Source organism: Elephas maximus, chromosome 12 (genome assembly GCF_024166365.1).
Source record: "Elephas maximus indicus isolate mEleMax1 chromosome 12, mEleMax1 primary haplotype, whole genome shotgun sequence".
NCBI lineage: Eukaryota > Metazoa > Chordata > Mammalia > Proboscidea > Elephantidae > Elephas > Elephas maximus.
In genome coordinates this window covers 44399270-44416961 of record NC_064830.1, presented here as the reverse complement: position 1 = coordinate 44416961, position 17692 = coordinate 44399270, and the positions used below count along the sequence as shown (strand labels likewise).

Genomic DNA, 17692 nt, shown 5'->3' with positions numbered 1-17692 from the left:
AAATTAAAATAAGTCTACAAGAGCCAAAGTATGACCTTGAGGATATCCCGCCTGAATTTAGAGACTATCTCAATAATAGATATGACACTCTCAACACTAATGACCAAACGAGACCAGCTGAGTTGTGGAATGACATCAAGGACATCATACATGAAGAAAGCAAGAGGTTGTTAAAAAAAATAGGAAAGGAAGAAGAGACCAAAGTGAATGTCAGAAGAGACTCTGAAACTTGCTCTTGCATGTCAAATACCTTAAGCAAATGGAAGAAATGATGACTTGAGGTGACTTGAGAAGACAAAATAAAGTATTATAATGAAATGTGCAAAGACCTGGAGTAAGAAAACCAAAAGGTAAGAACACACTTGGCATTTCTCAAGCTGAGAGATCTGAAGAAAAAATTCAAGCCTTGAATAGTAATATTGAAGGATTCCACGGGCAAAATACTGAAAGACACAGGAGGCATCAGAAGAAGATGGAAGGAATACACGGTTACTGTACCAAAAACAACTGGTCAACGTTCGTTCGGTCATCTCAGGGGGCAGCATATGATCAAGAACCGATGGTACTGAAGGAAGAGATCTAAGTTGCACTGAAGGCACTGGTGAAAAACAAGGCTCCAGGAATTGACAGAACACCAATTAAGGTGTTTCAACAAATGGGTGCAGCACTGAAAGTGCTCACTCGTCTATGTCGAGAAATTTGGAAGACAGCCACCTGGCCAGTCGATTGGAAGAGACCCATATTTGTGCCTATGCCAAAGAAAGAGGATCCAACAGAAGGTAGAAATTATCGAATAATATCACTAACAAGTAAAATTTTGCTGAAGATCATTCAAAACCTTTTGCAGCAATGAAGCAACAGGGAACTGCCAAAAATTAAGGCCGGATTCAGAAGAGGATGTTGAACAAGGGATATTATTGCTGATGTCAGATGGATCCTGGCCTAAAGCGGAGAATACCAGAAAGATGTTTATCTGTGTTTTATTGACTATGCAAAGGCATCTGACTGTGTGGATTGTAACAAATTATGGATAACATTGTGAAGAATGGGAATTCCAGAACACTTAGTAGTGCTCATGAGGAGCCTATACATAGACTAAGATGCAGTAGTTTGAAAGGAGCAAGGGGATATACTGCGTAGTTTAAAGTCAGGAAAGGTGTGTGTCAAGGTTATATCCTTTTACCATACTTTTTCAGTCTGCATACTAAGCAAATAATCTAAGAAGCTGGGCTATGTGAAAAAGAACAGTACATCAGGACTGGAGGAAGACTCATTAACAACCTGCGTTATGCAGATAACACAACCTTGCTTGCTGAAAGAGAAGAGGACTTGAAGCACTTAATGACGAAGATCAAAGACCACAGCCTTCAGTATGGATTACACCTCAACATAAAGAAAACAGAAATCCTCACAACCGGACCAACAAGTAACATCATAATAAATAGAGAAAAGATTGAAGTTGTCAATGATTTCATTTTACTTGGATCCACAGTCAACACTCATGGGAGCAGCAGTCAAGAAATCAGACAACACATTGCCTTGGCAAATCTGATGCAAAAGACCTGTTTAAGGTATTAAAAAGCAAAGGACTAAGGTGGGCCTGTCTCAAGCCACGGTGTTTTCAATTTTCTCAGATGCATGCAAAAGCTGGATGATGAATAAGGAAGATGGAAGATTTGACACCTTTGAATTATTGTGTTGGCGAAGGATATTGAATACATTATGGACTACCAGAAGAATTAACAAATCTGTCTTGGAAGAAGTACAGCCAGGATGCTCCTCAGAAGCGAGGATGGCAAGACTTCATCTCAGATTCTTTGGACATGTTATCAGAAGGGACCAGTCCCTGGAGAAGGACATCATGCTTGGTAAAGTAGGGGGTCAGCAAAAAAGAGGAAGACCTTCAAAGAGATGAATTGACACAGTGGCTGCAACAGTAGGCTTAAGCATAACAATGATCATGGGGATGGCGCTGGACCGGGCAGTGTTTCATTCTGTTGTACATAGATAGGACAACACAGACTCCTGGTGACAAACAGTATCCTGTTTTTTTGATTTGCATTTTTTATGTGTGTGGTTGAATGTTTTTATGTTTTCATCAACTATCTGCATTTCTTTTTCAGTAAACTGCCTATTCTCATCTTTTGCCCATTTTCTGTGTTACTGATGTGTAAGGTAGAAAATTTTTATGTTAAGAAAACTAGCCCTTTGTTCAATCATAGTATTACAAATATGTTATCTTTTGCTTTTTTACCCTCACATATACTTTTTGTGCCAGATTTAAAAATTTTTAGACAGTCAAATTTATCTGCTTCCTGGCTCCTGGGTGTGTATCTTGGTTAAAAAAGCCTTCCTCACTTCAAAATTATTTTGTGCAATTGCTTAATAATTTCTTCTAGTATTTTTCAGATTCCTTTTTACATTTAAATCACTAGTCTATCTGGAATTTATTTTGGAGTAGTAATAAGCTCTAAGTCTTTCTTTTCTAATCTTAGCCCTTTAAACAATGATCCAGCTTCCTGGGAGTTTCAGAGCAATCTGTATTTCTGAGGATCCTTGGGAATGTGGCTGATCCCAGCTTATCAGCACACTGCTGGTTGTGACCTAGGACCCCTAAGTCCTCTCCTGCTCACTGAGTCCTTGGTCCAGATCCCAAGGGAGCCTGTTCAGACCCCTTCGATCTTGAGTGTGTAAGTTCCAGGTGGCCTCTCAGTGACCTGGGTGTGCATTTGACTCAAAGTCACGGGCTGTAGCACTTCCTCTGTAAATGCGGCCCTGGCTGCCTTCCAACCTGCCCCCCCAACCCACCATGCCCAGCCCTGCCTGCTCTTCTCCCAGGAAATTTGCATCATGGAGCAGCGGGAGGGCTCTTGGGACTGCTCCACTGAGCCATGGTCGGCTTGGCTGCCCCGCTGCTGCTCCAGGCCGTGACTCTCCTCCTGTTGGGGTCACCAACTGTCCCAGCATCCCAACCTGTAAGTGAGAGGAGTGAGGACCCAGAGGAGGTTTGCAGAGGTGAGGGTGGGCTGGGCTTCTTGGGCTGTGAGAGGCAGCAAGGTGTGGGTTGAAAGGGCAGGTGGAGAGGAAAAGGGCTGAAGGAAAGAGGCTGATTTGTTGCAGGGTCTCTGAGAGTTCAGTCTTATTTCCCAAGACTTCTTTATTTCAGTCCCTGAGAACACTGTCCCTGGGGAGCTGAGCCAGGACCCCGAGGAGCAGCTGTACTTTGGGCCAAGACTCTTCCATTCAAGCCTGCAATTTAAAAATGAAAAGAGAAGAAAAACTTTCTAGATTTGGAAACAATTGGCCTAGAGGGCAGGAGAGAATCTGAGGAAAAGCAGCAGATTGTAGATTAGTACCTTTTGATCTGTTTCCTGTTTTCACCCAGGAAAGTGGAGGATCTCTACCTATTTATCCCTCTTTCTCTCTATCTGTCTCTCTATCTCTGTGTTATATTGTTGTTAGGTGGTGTAGAGTTGGTTCCAACTCACAGCAACTTTATGTACAACAGAATGAAACACCGCCTGGTCCTGCACCATCCTCACAATTGTTGCTGTGTTTGAGTCCATTGTTGCAGCCACTGTGTCAATCTACATTGTTGAGGAACTTTCACTCTTTTGCTGACCCTCTACTTTACCAAGCATGATGTCCTTCTCCAGGGACTGGTCCCTCTTGATAACATGTCCAAAGAATGTGAGACGAAGCCTCGCCATCCTCACTTCTGAGGAGCACCCTGGCCGTACTTATTCCAAGACGGATTTGTTAATTCTTCTGGCAGTCCATGATATATTCAATATTCTTTGCCAACACCACAATTCAAAGGCGTCAATTCTTCTTCAGTCTTCCTTATTCATTGTCCAGCTTTCGCATGTATATGAGGAAATTGAAAACACCATTGCTTGGGTGAGGCGCACCTTAGTTCTCAAGGTGATATCTTTGTTTATAACACTTGAAGGAGGTCTTTTGCAGCAGATTTGCCCAATGCAATATGTCATTTGATTTCTTGACTGATACTTCCATGGGTGTTGATTGTGGATCCAAGTAAAATGAAATCCTTGACAACTTCAATCTTTTCTCTGTTTATCATGATGTTGCTTATTGGCCCAGTAGTGAGGATTTTTGTTTTCTTTTGTTGAGGTGTAATCCATACTGAAGGTTGTGGTCTTTGATCTTCATCAGTAAGTGCTTCAAGTCCTCTTCACTTTCAGCAAGCAAGGTTGTGTCATCTGCATAACGCAGGTTGTTAATGAGTCTTCCTCCAGTCCTGATGCCCTGTTCTTCTTCATATAGTCCAGCTTCTCGGACTACTTGCTCAGCATACAGATTGAATAAGTATGGTAAAAGGATACAACCCTGATACACACCTTTCCTGACTTTAAACCATGCAGTATATCCCTTTGTTCTGTTTGAATGACTTCCTCTTGATTTATGTAAGGTTCCTTATGAGCACAACTAAGTGTTCTGGAATTCCCATTCTTCACAATGCTACCCATAATTTGTTATGATCCACACAGTCAAATGCTTTTGCATAGTCAATAAAACACAGGTAAACATCTTTCTGGTATTCTCCACTTTTAGCCAAGATCCATCTGATATTTGCAGTGATATTCCTCATTCCATATACTCTTTTGAATCTTTTGAATTTCTGGAAGTTCCCTGATGATGTACCATTTTTTGAATTATCTTCAGCAAAATTTTACTTGCGTGTGATATTAATGGTATTGTTCGATAATTTCCACCTTATGTTGGATCACCTTTCTTTGGTATAGGTATAAATATGGATATCTTCCAGCTGGTTGGCTGGCTGGCTGTCTTCTAAATTTCTTGGCATAGACTAGTGAGCACTTGCAGCATTGTATCTGTTTGTTGAAACATCTCGGTTGGTGTTCTGTCAATTCCTGGAGCCTAGTTTTTCACCAACAATGCCTTCAGTGCAACTTAGACCTCTTCCTTCAGTACCATCAGTTCTTGATCATATACTACCTCCTGAAATACTTGAATGTTAACCAATCGTTTTTGGTACAGTGATTCTGTGTATTCCTTCCACCTTTTTTTTTTTTAATTTTTATTGTCATTTAAGTGAACATTTACAAATCAAGTCGGACTCTCATACAAAAATTTATAAACACCTTGCTATTTACTCCTAATTGCTCTCCCCCTAATGAGACAGCACACTCCTTCCCTCCTCTATTTCTTTTCAAGTCCATTTGGCCAGCTTCTGACCCTCTCTACCCTCTCATCTCCCCTTCAGACAGGAGATGCCAACATAGTCTCGTGTGTCTACTTGATCCAAGAAGCTCATTCTTCACCAGTATCATTGTCTATCCCATAGTCTAGTCCAATCCCTGTCTGAAGAGTTGGCTTTGGGAATGGTTCCTGTCTTGGACTAACAGAAGGTCTGGAGACCTCTGGGGTCATTGTAGTCTCAGTCAGACCATTAAGTCTAGTCTTTTTACAAGAATTTGGGGTCTGCATCCCACTGTTCTCCTCCTCCCTCCAGGGTTCTTTGTTGTATTCCCTGTCAGGGCCGTCATTGGTTGTAGCCGGGCACCGTCTAGTTCTTCTGGTTTCAGGCTGATGTAGTCTCTGGTTTCTGTGGCCCTTTCTGTCTCTTAGGCTCATAATTACCCTGTGTCTTTGGTGTTCTTCATTCTCCTTTGCTCCAGGTGGGTTGAGACCAATCGATGCATCTTAGATGGCCGCTTGCTAGCATTTAAGACCCCAGACGCCACTCTCCAAAGTGGGATGCAGAATGTTTTCTTAATAGCTTCCATCTTCTTTTGATGCTTCTTGTGTCACTTAATATTTTCCCCATAGAATCCTTCACTATTGCAACTGGAGGCTTGAATTGTTTCTCCAGTTCTTTCAGCTTAAGAAATGCTGAGTGTGTTCTTCCCTTTTGGTTTTCTAACTATAGGCCTTTGCACATTTCATTATAATACTTTACTTTGTCTTCTCGTACCACCCTTTGAAATCTTCTGTTAAGCTCTTATACTTTATCATTTCTTCCTTTCACTTTAGCTACTCTATGTTCAAGAGCAAGTTTCAGAGTCTTTTCTGACATCCGTTTTGGTCTTTTCCTTCTTTTTCTGCCTTTTTAATGACTTTTTGTCCTCTTCATGTATGATATCCTTGATGTCATCCCACAACTCGTCTAGTCTTTGGTCATTAATATTCAGCGGGTCAAAGCTATTCTTGAGATGGTCTCTAAAGTCAGGTGGGATATACTCAAGGCTGTACTTTGGCTTTTGTGGACTTGTTTTAATTTTCTTCAGCTTCACCTTGAGCTTGCATGGGAGCAGTTATTGGTCTGTTCCGCAGTCAGCCCCTGGCCTTATTCTAACTGAAGATACAATTGAGACAATGGAGAAGCTCAGCATCATTTATCTCTATAGCTTATCCACATTCACATCCATATCTGTATCTATACCAGTTACCATCAATTCTGACTCATGTTGGCGCCATAGTTCTCAGAGTAGAACTGCACTCTGTAGCGTTTTCAACAGTTGATTTTTTTGGAAGTAGATTGCCAAGCCTTTCTTCCAAGGTGCCTCTGGGTGGACTTGAACCTTTAGGTTAGTAGTCAAGTGCTTAACCATTGTGCCACCCAGGGACTCCTATCGATATCTATATCCACAGCGATACCTAGAATAGACAGAGATCCACATGTACATACAATTTTGAGAGAGGAAGGAGTTGATGGGGAATAAGTTACAGGAACCAGAGACAAAAGAAATATGCTGCCTCCTGTTCACCATCATGGTGAATCCCTAGAAGGAACAGAAGTCCCTGAGCCTCTGGGCCCAGCCAGCTCTGCCCAGCCTTCCCTACTGGAGCTCTAGACCCAGCCATTTCCACTAGCCTAGAGACCAAGGGCCAGGCAAACTCAGGAAGGAACTAAACAAAGCATGTTGACCCTCCAGGTGTGCCTGCTTCCTGGTTTCAGGTGAGACTTACAGGCCCAGGTCGGGTATCTTGGGCTGCGTCCCTGGTGCTTCCTACCAGAAGCCACTTTCCCCTTTTGAGGTGCACACTTAATTCCAGGAAAAACTAACAGCTTCAAGGAGACCGAGTCATGCCAGACTACCAGGTCTGGTCCCTGAGACTGCCTGGGAAGAAGGTGCGCCTGGGAGAACTGGGGTCAACCTCTCTCAGAGGCCTTTTCTATGTGCTATGTTCCAGAGCCAGAGTCAGGCCGCGGGGGAATCTGAGCAGCAACTGGGCCAGGCGAGTGGAGCATCCAGTGAGTGGATGGACAGGAGGAGGGGGCATAGGAGGAGCTGAGTGGGAGAGTGAGGAGGAATGGAAGGCCTGGGAGAGGGCACAGGGAGGGAGTGGTGGGGGTCATGAAAAAAGACCAGACCTGCGTCAGCCAAACCAGGTCCCTGCACCAGGTCTTTAGCCATGAGGCCTTGAGAAAACTGTTCACTTTGTGAGCCTCGTCTGTAAAACAGGGCTTGTTGGAGGATACCATGGAACCATGTCTCTGAACATTCCATAGCTTGCTGGAGGATACCATGGGAACTGTGTATCTGAACATGCCATAGCTTGGGGAGGAGTCACACCTTCCTGAGTCCTGTCTGGGTGCCTAGAAAGGCTATGTGAGGAGGGACCTGTCCCATGTTCCTGGGAATGACCACATCAGTGTGGGAGGCAAAAGGAGGACTCCACCCTCTTTTTTCCAGCTGCCCCATTTGTTCCTATAGGGTCAGTCCTGCTCTCCGTCTATGTACACCTGGACTTTTCAAATAAGACCTGGCCACCAGAACTCTCTAGGACCCTGACTCTCCCCTCTGCCTTGACTTCCTCGTCCTCAAGAACTCTCACTGGCCTCAGCATCACAACAGGTAGGGTGGAAATCCTACTGCCCCCTGCCTCTCAGTGTCACCACTTGCTTGGAGAGGGGGCTCTGAGGTGAGTGGGATTCAGGCCATGAAGCCTCTTGCAGCCAACTAGCCTGAGCTGCTGGGGACCCCTTCCTGTTTCCTGAAGAGTCCCCATGGCTCTTTCTCCTTGGCCCAGCTCCTTTCACCCTCCCCACCAGAGAGACCCTTCTCTTCCTGCTCTATGTTCCTGCCTTCTAAGGTTTGACAGAGGGATCAAGGGGCAGACAATTGTGGGCCGGGACTTCCCACTGCAACCCTGCGGTCTTTGTCCAGAACTGACCTAGGCTGCTCTGAGCCCTGGCTGGGTGCGGGGACGGGGGCGGAGGGGGGGCAGTCCCTGATGGGCGGGCTTGACTGAGGCACCTGTGACTTTGGGATTGTTCCAGATACCAAGCCGTAGAGCCTCTTAGGCATCAGGCAGTTGTTGGTCCTGCCTACCTGGCTTTCTCAGACAACCTGCCATTTCTTACTCCCCTTTTCTTTTTATCACAGAGTGTAATGCCAACCAAGATGGGCATTTCTATTGTGGTTGTCTCTCTGGGTACCAGTGGAACATCAGTGTCTGCTCCCGTCACCCTCCCTGCCAAACCTTCCACAACCACAAGCCCTGTAACTGTCTTATCTTCAGCCATCCTGAGCCCACCTACTGCCAGTTGCTGCCACCTGGTAAGGAGGGTTGGCAACTTGAAAACCATTAGCCCCATGTGAAAGAAATCCTCTGTGGGTGTGTGTGTGTGTGTTTGTATGTGTGTTTCTCTTTGAACCCCATTCTGTTAGCTGACTCAAGCCCAGCTGATCCTCTGGGTAGGAGAGAATTCCAGCTGTCATAGCAGTTCACAGGCCCTGAGCTTGAGACCCAAGTAGTGAGACTGACAAACGGACAACAGGGCCCCAGGGACATCTGGATAAAGGGAGAAAGCGCTAGAGTGACCTAGGAGTCCAAGAAGAGACTCAAGCAGCCCTAAGCCACAAGGGGGAGGGGAAATCATAGGCCAAAGAGGTTTCTTTTTTGGTTCTCAGTGGCATACAGGGTCTTCCAGGCTGGGTTGCAGCAGCTTCACTCAGATGACCACTCAGGGAAAAGAAAATGCTAGGTGGGGAAGAGTGAGGAGGTATGGGTTTCAGAAGGTGGGAAAGGGCCGTGAGTGTCTCCAGGCTGTCTCCTGCCTCCCTGCAGTCCCTGGGGAGCTGAACCAGGACTCCGAGCAGCCAATGCCTGGCAGCACACTGCGCCTAACTCTTCTGGTGCACCACGCTGCCATGCACCTGCACTGGTACCTGCAGCCCACAGGCAGCCCCAGTCCCTTCCTTCTGCAGCCAGGGACACAAGTGTCCCTGGACTCTTCTAGCCAGGGCCAGGCCATCCTCAGCATCATCAACATCTCCCAGGACTGGGCAGGTAACCAGCTGGTCTCACTCAACTCGTCTCTCGTCCCCTCGTCCTTTTTCTTCCCCTTCTCTTCTTCTTCCTTCTCTGCTTCCCTTCACCTCTCCCTCATACCCACCCCCACCCCTCCGCCCCTTCCTTTTTCTCTTTTCTCTGCTACCTTTCCCTTTTCATCTTTTCACTTACTCACTCTGGGGAAAGAAAGGCTAAGAGGCGCATTTCGATGTGGACAATTATAATGCGGAGAAGGTTGGGAATAATGTCTCAATCTCAGACCCATGTTTTTCCTCAAGACACTAGAACAGCAGGGGCAGTGTGGGGAGGAGGGAGGGCATCAGCTGTAAGGAGAGAGCTTCACCCAGAAGCCATGGCTACAGGCGAATTCTAATGCATCAAGAGCCTCTTCTGCTGATCTCTTCTTCCTCCTGGTAGTCCTTTGTGGGGCAGGGAGTGTGCTCCAGAAGGGCCACTTTGGACTTTTCTGGGGTTCAGCGCTGGGTTGAGCACAAAGGAGGGGGAAGGAGGGGCTGACCTAGGCCAGGGCTTGGGAAGTTGCAAAGGTTCAGTGGTGGAAGTTGGGCCCGGGGGAGCCAGCAGGTGCAGTGGGTGTGTGTCTGCAGGCCAGTACACCTGCTGCTTTGAGGCCCAGGGATTCAGGTGGATGCTGCACCAGGAGGTGAGGGTGTCCTTGCAGGAAACAGATGTGGTACGACTTCCAGACCAGCTCTCCATCGCCTGTGCCACCACCCCTGTCTTCCACCTGAGCTGCTGCATCCCCAGCACACACCTGGCCTACACGGCTTCCTGGAGCCCCAGGGAGGGTGGCACAGGTATGAAAGGGGCCACTTGGTCAGGGGGCACTAGTCTCCTCAGGCAGCTGATCTTCAGCTCACAAGGAGCAGAGCCTGCAGTTCAACCTGGGAGTTCTGGGTCTACGTCCAACACTTTTTTTTTTTTAAACCCCATCAGAGCAATCCTAAGTCCATTGCTATTATAGTAACTACGTGTATATAGATAACATTTTTCAAAATGCCTTCACCCACACGATCCCATTTAACTCTTACAATAAACGCTGTTGGGTTAGTTTGATGGTAGTCCCATTTGACAAATGAGGAAGCTGTGGCTTCAAGTCCTAGAGCTAGTTAGAGACACCCAGGGTTCAAATCCAGGTCCCCTTCATCCAAATCCATGCTCTGCCCGCAGTAGTTCAATGCCACAGTCCATGAGGCTCTTCCCCACACTTCATCCCCTCCAGAAGTGCTAGAAGGACTGAAACAGCATCTCTAGGGCTGCTGGCTTCTAATTTTTTCAGGCCCAGTGACAGTTCCCTTCTCTGGTCTCACCCTCAGCCTCTTTACTCAATGCGTCAGGCTCCCAGTGCCTTGTGCTGGCCGTTCAGAGCTGCCCTGCAGCTGACACCACGTACACTTGTGAACTGCAGAGCCTGGAACTGGCCCCTGTCAGGGTCTCTGTCTCTGTCACCAGCATTCAGGGTACGTGGGGTTCTGGGATTCAGTTGGTCACCCTCTCCCCTGGCAGGGGCAGCAGAAGGCCAGAGAGCTCCCGGCTTGCCCTGGGAGCACGGGTTTCCTCCTTGGGGTTTTCGTGCCCTGGCAGCAGGGCCAGCTCTGGAGCCTGTAGGGGCTTCTACCCAATGAAAGGCTCAGGCTAGATTGTGATTGCTGAGTACTGGCTGATCATTACTCTTCAGACGGAGACACCATTTGCCCCAAGGATTCCTTGGCTGTTACCTGGAATGTCACCAAGGCTGGCTATGTGGCTCAGGCCCCATGTCCCATGGATAAGATTGGAATGATGACAAGGTCCTGTGGGCTTGACGGGGTCTGGGGGCCCATTCGCAGTAGCTGCACAGATGTGAGGATCCTGGCCTTGCTGCACAGAGCCAGGGTAACGTTTCTGGCACCACTGCCCACATGCCACCCCTCCCTCATCTCCCTCTTCCTCACTCAGGACCCAAAGGGTTCCCAGCTTTACAGTCCTTTCCCCTCGCATCCCAGACTAAAGCTCCAGCTGCTCTGGACTAAAGCCCTGGCAGAGCCAGGAAGTAGGGGTGAGGGGCCTAGAGTGGCCAGCCCTCCCTGGGGGCTGGCCTCAAACCTCAGTCCCATCAAGCATCCATCCCACTAAGACTGGTGTCAGTGCCTTCCACATGGCTCTCTCTCTCTCTCTGCTTCCTGCTCCCTCGGGTTGGGTGCGGAGTATAGTGGGGAAGCAGCTGGAGGCAGGAGGAGGGGGTGGCCCCTCCCTTTGGGGATGCTTCCACATCCCACCTTCTTGCTCTCTTGTCTGTTTAGCTGCTGCAGGCAGGCCAGGGCCAGCCTGCTACAGAGGTGCCACAGCTCCTGGCACAGCTGCCAGGGCAAGTGGCAGGGGTGAGCTCACCCTCAGACCTACTGGCACTGCTGGGCACCATGACTTTCCTGGCTGAAGTGGTGGCAGAGGCCAGATTACAGCTTCACCACAGTGCCCTGAAGGTGAGAGCTCCACGCCGTAGTGGGGGCCAGCTGGGCAGTGGGGATGGAGGCTTCTCACCCATGGGCACTTCTGTCCCTCTGGCATCACCACAGGCTGTCAGGCAGCCCTTTCTAGAGTCTGAGGGGCTGCTCCCCTAGTCCCTTTCTCCCTTTGGATACCTGTCTCCAAGGCCATGGGGTGTGGAGAAGACCTGGTGCTGGGTGCACATGGGGAGTTGGGGAAAGGCAGGAAGGGGTTCGGAGACTTGAGTGCAGAGGCATCCATGCACACGTAGACATGAGGATATGACATGATGACACCCTCCCCCCACACACACACAAGGTATCCACATGGAGATCATCAAACACACGTAGGTTTGCTGGACTCACCTAAACCAGCTCTCCCTGCGGGCTTCAGTGGGTGATCCATAAACTGCAGCCAGAAAAACAGCCAGAGGCAATGATATCACACCCACTTCACGTCCTGGAAGACGCATCCCATGTGGGCTCACTGGCGTGCTTGTGGCCCACACTTCAGAACCTTGTGCCTCCACCACAGCTATCACACTGTCTAGCTTCACAGACTTATAGGGGCCCTCTTATGACCGGGGTGGCCCAAGGGATGGAGGGCTTTCAGACAGAGGAGCACAGGAGACCATGGGCTTGGAGATGCCCCCAAGTGGTTGGCTCAACAGCTCCCATTCTTCCTATCTGCCAAGTCTCCCTTCACAGGCCTTCTTCCTCCTCACCTTTTTTCCTTGATGTTGGGTGTTGCACTGGACTAAGGGTAGGTTTCTGGGTCCTTAGTTCCCAGTGCCCTGGCTCAGTGCTGTGGGCTTCTCTCTGTTGGGTGCTGCAGGATCTACTGACAGGCACAGATGAGATCCTAGACTTGGACACCAGTTCTCTATGGACCCCAGCTGAGGCCCAGAAGCCATCGATGAGCTCAGCTCTCCTGCTGGCTGTGGAGACCCTGGCACACAGCCTGTGCCCACAGGATCACCCCTTCTCCTTCATCTCATCCAATGTGCAGCTGCAGACCCAGCTCCTTGGACCCGCATTTACTGCTGACTACAGGATCTCCTTCTCCACCCAGCCTCCACTGCAGGCAGAGATTCCCAGGCACTCACTGGCCCCACTGGTCCATAGTGGAGCCAACATTAGTATTACTAGCCTGGTGCTGCAGAAACTGGACCACCTTCTGCCCTCAAACTATGGTCAAGGGTTGAGGAACTCCATCTATGCCACTCCTGGTCTGGTCCTCTCCATCTCCATCATGGCAGATGGCCAGGCCTTCAACCAGGGAGAGGTCATCATGGACTTTGGGGACAGAAATGGCACACCCCACTGTGTTTTCTGGGACCATGATCTCTTCCAAGGTGAGGGGGGCTGGTCAGATGAAGGGTGCCAGGCACAAGCAACTAGGGCCAACTCCACCACTCAGTGTGTCTGTCAGCATCTCACTGCCTTCTCCATCCTCATGTCCCAACATACTGTTCCAGACAGCCCTACTCTGGAGCTACTGAACCAGCTGGGCTTGGGGGCCTCCATCCTGGCACTGCTTGTGTGCCTGGGTGTGTACAGGCTGGTGTGGAAAGTCGTGGTAAGGAACAAGGTTGCCTACTTCCGCCATGTGGCCCTGCTCAATGTGGTGCTCTGCCTGCTGGCTGCAGACACCTGTTTCCTGGGTGCCTCGCTACTTCCCCCAGGGCCCCACAGTCCACTCTGCCTAGCTGCTGCCTTCCTCTGCCATTTCCTCTACCTGGCCACCTTTTTCTGGATGCTGGCTCAGGCCCTGGTGTTAGCCCACCAGCTACTTTTCATCTTCCATCAGCTGTCCAAGCACCAGGTACTCCCCCTGATGGTCGTCCTTGGCTATCTGTGCCCACTGGGATTTGCAGGGGGTGCCCTGGGTCTCTACCTACCCCGGGGACAATACCTGAGGGAGGGAGCATGCTGGCTGGATGCAAAGGGAGGCGCACTCTACACCTTTGTGGGGCCAGTGCTGGCCATTGTGGGCGTGAACGGGCTGGTACTAGCCATGGCTGTGCTGAAGTTGCTGAGACCGTCACTGTCAGAAGGACCTCAGGTGGAGAAGCGCCAAGCCCTTCTGGGGGTGATCAAAGCTCTGCTCTTTCTCACACCCGTCTTTGGCCTCACCTGGGGGCTGGGCTTGGCCACTCTGGTAGAAGAAGTCTCAGAAGTCCCCCACTACATCTTCACCATTCTCAACACCTCCCAGGTGGGTGATAGGGTGGTGGCTGTGCTTTTTGCTCTTTTAAGTGTTCTGAGTCATTGCCAGTCCCTTCATGGTGGTATCATGGTAGAACAGAAAAAAGCATTTTATTGTTGTTGGTGGTGGTTGTCATTGAGTTAATTCCAACTCATGGTGATCCCATGTGTGCAAAGTAGAACTGCTACATAGGATTTCCAAGGCTGTGACCTTTTGGAAGCAGACCACCACGCTTTTCTTCAAGGTGACGCTGTTGTTGCTAGGTCCTGTCTAGTCGATTTCGACTCATAATGACCCTATAGGACAGAGTAGAACTGCCCCATAGAGTTTCCAAGGAGTGGCTGTTGGATTTGAACTGCCAACCTTTTGGTTAGCAGCCAAGCTCTTAACCACTATATCACCAGGGCTCCAAGGTGATGCCGGGTGGGTTCGAACTGCCAACATTTTGGCTCGTAGTCAAGTGCTTAACCATTTGCACCATGCAGGGACTTAAGAATATGTGTTTGTAGGCTTGAGAATTTTAGAAGGCTTAGGTTTGGATTCTAATTCCTCCACCGCCTAGCTGGAAAACTCTGGGCAAATCACATAACCTCTCTGAGCTTTGGTTTTCTTGTCTGTAAAATAGGGATGCCAATAAATAACTGCCCTGCTTGCTCTCCAGCTCGTGAGCTCAAAAGGTTTGTGAACTCTGAAGTCTCTGCACTGGAATTAAGAAGGAACTCAGATCAATGTAGCTAGGAGGAAGAAAGGGAGAGGATGATAATGGCTCCTGGCTCTGGTTTGGCCCTAGTCGCATCCTTAGGCACTCAGCTTAAACAACCCTCCCAACTTGTCTCCTACTCTGGCCCTCCTGCCCTTCTCTTGCCCACGGGATTTGTGTTCTTCAGTGATAGCAGTGACTTCCCTCAAGACCCACTGTGGCGAGACTGCCCAAGGGAGGATGCATTTCTGGAGACCGGGAACAACTACCCCACCTCTTTCCTCCCCTGCGCCTGCCCCTTTTGGGGCTTACATTGGCATTATTCTTTCTTTTTTTATTGTTTCCATCTCTAAGGAACTTTGTTTTTAGCTAAGAAGTTCCCATGTGTCTCCATCCTACCTCTTCCCTTCAAATGCTAGAGGCAGATTTTTAGGTGGGGAAACCAAGGGACAAGAGGGTCACCAGGAGTCCAGGTTATAATCAGACCCAGGAATCTGCTTCTGAGTGCCCTCACTGGGCTGCTCCCTGCTTCTTTGGAGAGCTGGAGCCGGAAACATGCTCGTTCTTTCTTCAGTCCCTGCTCAGTCTGTTGAAAGGGTGAATGAGATCATGCCAATCATTAACATGAACAGTTATTCATCTGAGAACTCACTTTAGAGGGTTATGTAACATGGAGAATAACACCAATAGAAGTCATATATGTTCTTAACATGTGCCGTGATCTCATTTAATCCTTTCTATAACCTTGTGAACTACATACTATTTTTATCCCCATTTTATAAGTGAGGAAACTGAAGTGCAGAGAGGTTACATAACCTGCTCAAGGCCACACAGCTAAGCAGAAGGGAGTGGACTTGAACCAGGTGTGACTGATTCTGGCCCATGCTCTTCACTAACCTCACCTCAAAGAGAAGCCAGGCAACTGTCAGTACCTGGTCCTTGGATAACCCCTTTGCAACTTTCACAGTAAAAAAAAAAAAAAAAAAAAGTAAGAAAAGCACCAGATATCAGGGCAGGGGGGTGGGGTGGGGTGGGGTGGGGTGGGGTGGGGTGTGGGCGGAGAATCATCATAGTGTTGACTTAAATTTGGTGAATTGTATTTTATGTGAATTACCCTCAATAAAGATTAAAAATAAACAAATAGAAGGAAACAGAAAGGGCTTGGATTACAAAAAGAAAATCTCCAGAAATGGATTCTATGCACCAAATGATGCCAAAGTACAGAAAAAACAAGATGGGAAGCCTCAGGGCACGAATTAGACAAGAGGGCAGAGATTGGGAAAGAAGGGATTTGGGCTGATTCCTTCCTCCTTGACCAGCTTCACCCCCGTCCCTCTTCTCAGGGTGTCTTCATCTTACTGTTTGGTTGCCTCATGGACAAGAAGGTGAGTCTGCCACCTAACCCTCTCCTGACCTGCAGTCTGAAGGCTGGACCTTGCCTGACATAACTGGGGCATTTATCTCTCCTGCAGGTACAAGAGGCTTTACTCAAACGCTTCTGCCGCACCCTGCCCCCTAGTGCCACTATCTCCCCGGTGAGTTGCTGGCTTCAAATCCTCAATTCTCCCCTTGAGAGCAGGACAGAAGGAAGTGTTCTACTCTCTTCCCCAGAGGAAATGGGTAGAGCCAGAAGCCAAGAGAAGATTGGGGCTGCTTTTCAGAATGGTTAGGTTTCAGGTTCAAGCTCTCCAAAGGAGGGAGCAGCCCAGTTAGTGCACTCAGAATCTATCCACATTCCTGGGTTCCCAATCACAACCTGGACTCCTCCTGGTACTCTTGTCTCTTCGTTTTCCAATTTTTCCAAGCCTCCGGTTAGCATTTAAAGGAGAAAGGTAAAACCCTGCATACACGTGGGAGCTACTGTTGTAGCTGAGAGCAAAGTTCCTAGAATCACTGCAGCCCAGGCAGGAGGTGAGAAGGCAAAAATGGGCACAATCTCTTCAAAGGAGAGTCGACTATAGTAACCATCGCCCTGCAATTGGGCCTCTCCACCCCTTCCTAGGCCACTAATGAATCCTGCTTCTCGGAACATAGCAAGGGAAGAAGTAAAAATGCCAGGTGAGAGTTAAGCTTTCTTGGGAGCTGGGGGAGCAGTGTGGAGTAAGGATGGATGTAGCAAAGGGCTTCCTGGCAAAGCTATCGACAGAAGGCTCCTCTCCAGCCCATGGGATGGAGAACAGGCTTTTCTCAGCAGGCTAGGGAGTCGAGGTCTCAGGGAGCAGATACTTGAAGAATCTTCTGCTGCTTTCCCAGAGAGCTGGAGGGAGTTTTACCACTACCAATCCTTGATTCAGTTCACTCTGAAACTCCTTTTCACACTGTCAAATTCTCAGCTGTCCTGGAAAACCTCAGGGAAATTCTTGACTTGAAGGAATTGCCAGTGGTGAGTTTGGCGTCCAGAGGGGAGAACAGCCTGCCGAGGTGAGGCAAGGTGACCCAAGAGCTTCAGGGCGAGCTCTTTCACAGGGAAGGCAGAAGCTTCAGAGTGACCGACACAGAGAGCCCATGTTCCTCCAAGGCAGTTGAGGCCATGTGCTTGAATCCACCATGATGGGCCCTGGTCCAATACTCTGAACCCTCCCCCCAACTCAGAGCTCAGCCCTTGGGCAAGGCAGGCATATATTTCCATTAGTCACACTCATTTCTCCTGCAGCTCTCCTGTCCGCTCCCTGAAGTTATCCAAGCGAGAATAGCATGAAAAGCTAGCTAAAATCACCTAATGAATAAGCCTACCTCTGCTGTAAAAATCAACACATATCGAAGTTCAAAATAACTGCAAGTAATAGTCTCAGCCAGTTTTTAATTTAAGCAACAATACACGGTGCATATATATTTGATGAAAATGATTTTAACTACTCAGTGATTTCTGATTATTTTTTCTTGACAGTTATGAAAAAAGGATGGCTTAATTGACAGGAGCTCTGATCGTCCAAACATTGGCGGTGAAGGGCAGAATTTGGTTTCTTTCTTTTCAAAGTTTAGAAGGTGAAGTTTTTCTTTTTTAAAAAAACATCA

The 17692-nt window shown here is 48.5% G+C and overlaps 1 protein-coding gene across 1 annotated transcript; it reads left to right on the top strand.

The window, feature by feature from the left end:
* Positions 1-2891: 2891 nt before the first annotated feature.
* On the top strand, positions 2892-16739 carry ADGRF3 (adhesion G protein-coupled receptor F3). The gene is made up of 13 exons (XM_049902708.1): positions 2892-2975; positions 7180-7240; positions 7704-7844; positions 8376-8549; positions 9061-9282; positions 9891-10100; positions 10620-10763; positions 10982-11178; positions 11586-11765; positions 12604-13986; positions 16021-16062; positions 16150-16212; positions 16680-16739. Exons 1-13 carry the CDS (start codon positions 2892-2894, stop codon positions 16737-16739), a joined length of 2961 nt encoding a protein of 986 aa, XP_049758665.1.
* Positions 16740-17692: the final 953 nt, after the last annotated feature.

Bases quoted from the DNA above. Each gene is read 5' to 3' on its own strand.
- ADGRF3 (XM_049902708.1), top strand. From the start codon at position 2,892: ATGGTCGGCTTGGCTGCCCCGCTGCTGCTCCAGGCCGTGACTCTCCTC. The intron at 7,241-7,703 runs GTGAGTGGATGG...TTGTTCCTATAG, and splicing joins CCAGGCGAGTGGAGCATCCA to GGTCAGTCCTGCTCTCCGTC. The intron at 16,213-16,679 runs GTGAGTTGCTGG...ACCCCTTCCTAG, and splicing joins CTAGTGCCACTATCTCCCCG to GCCACTAATGAATCCTGCTT.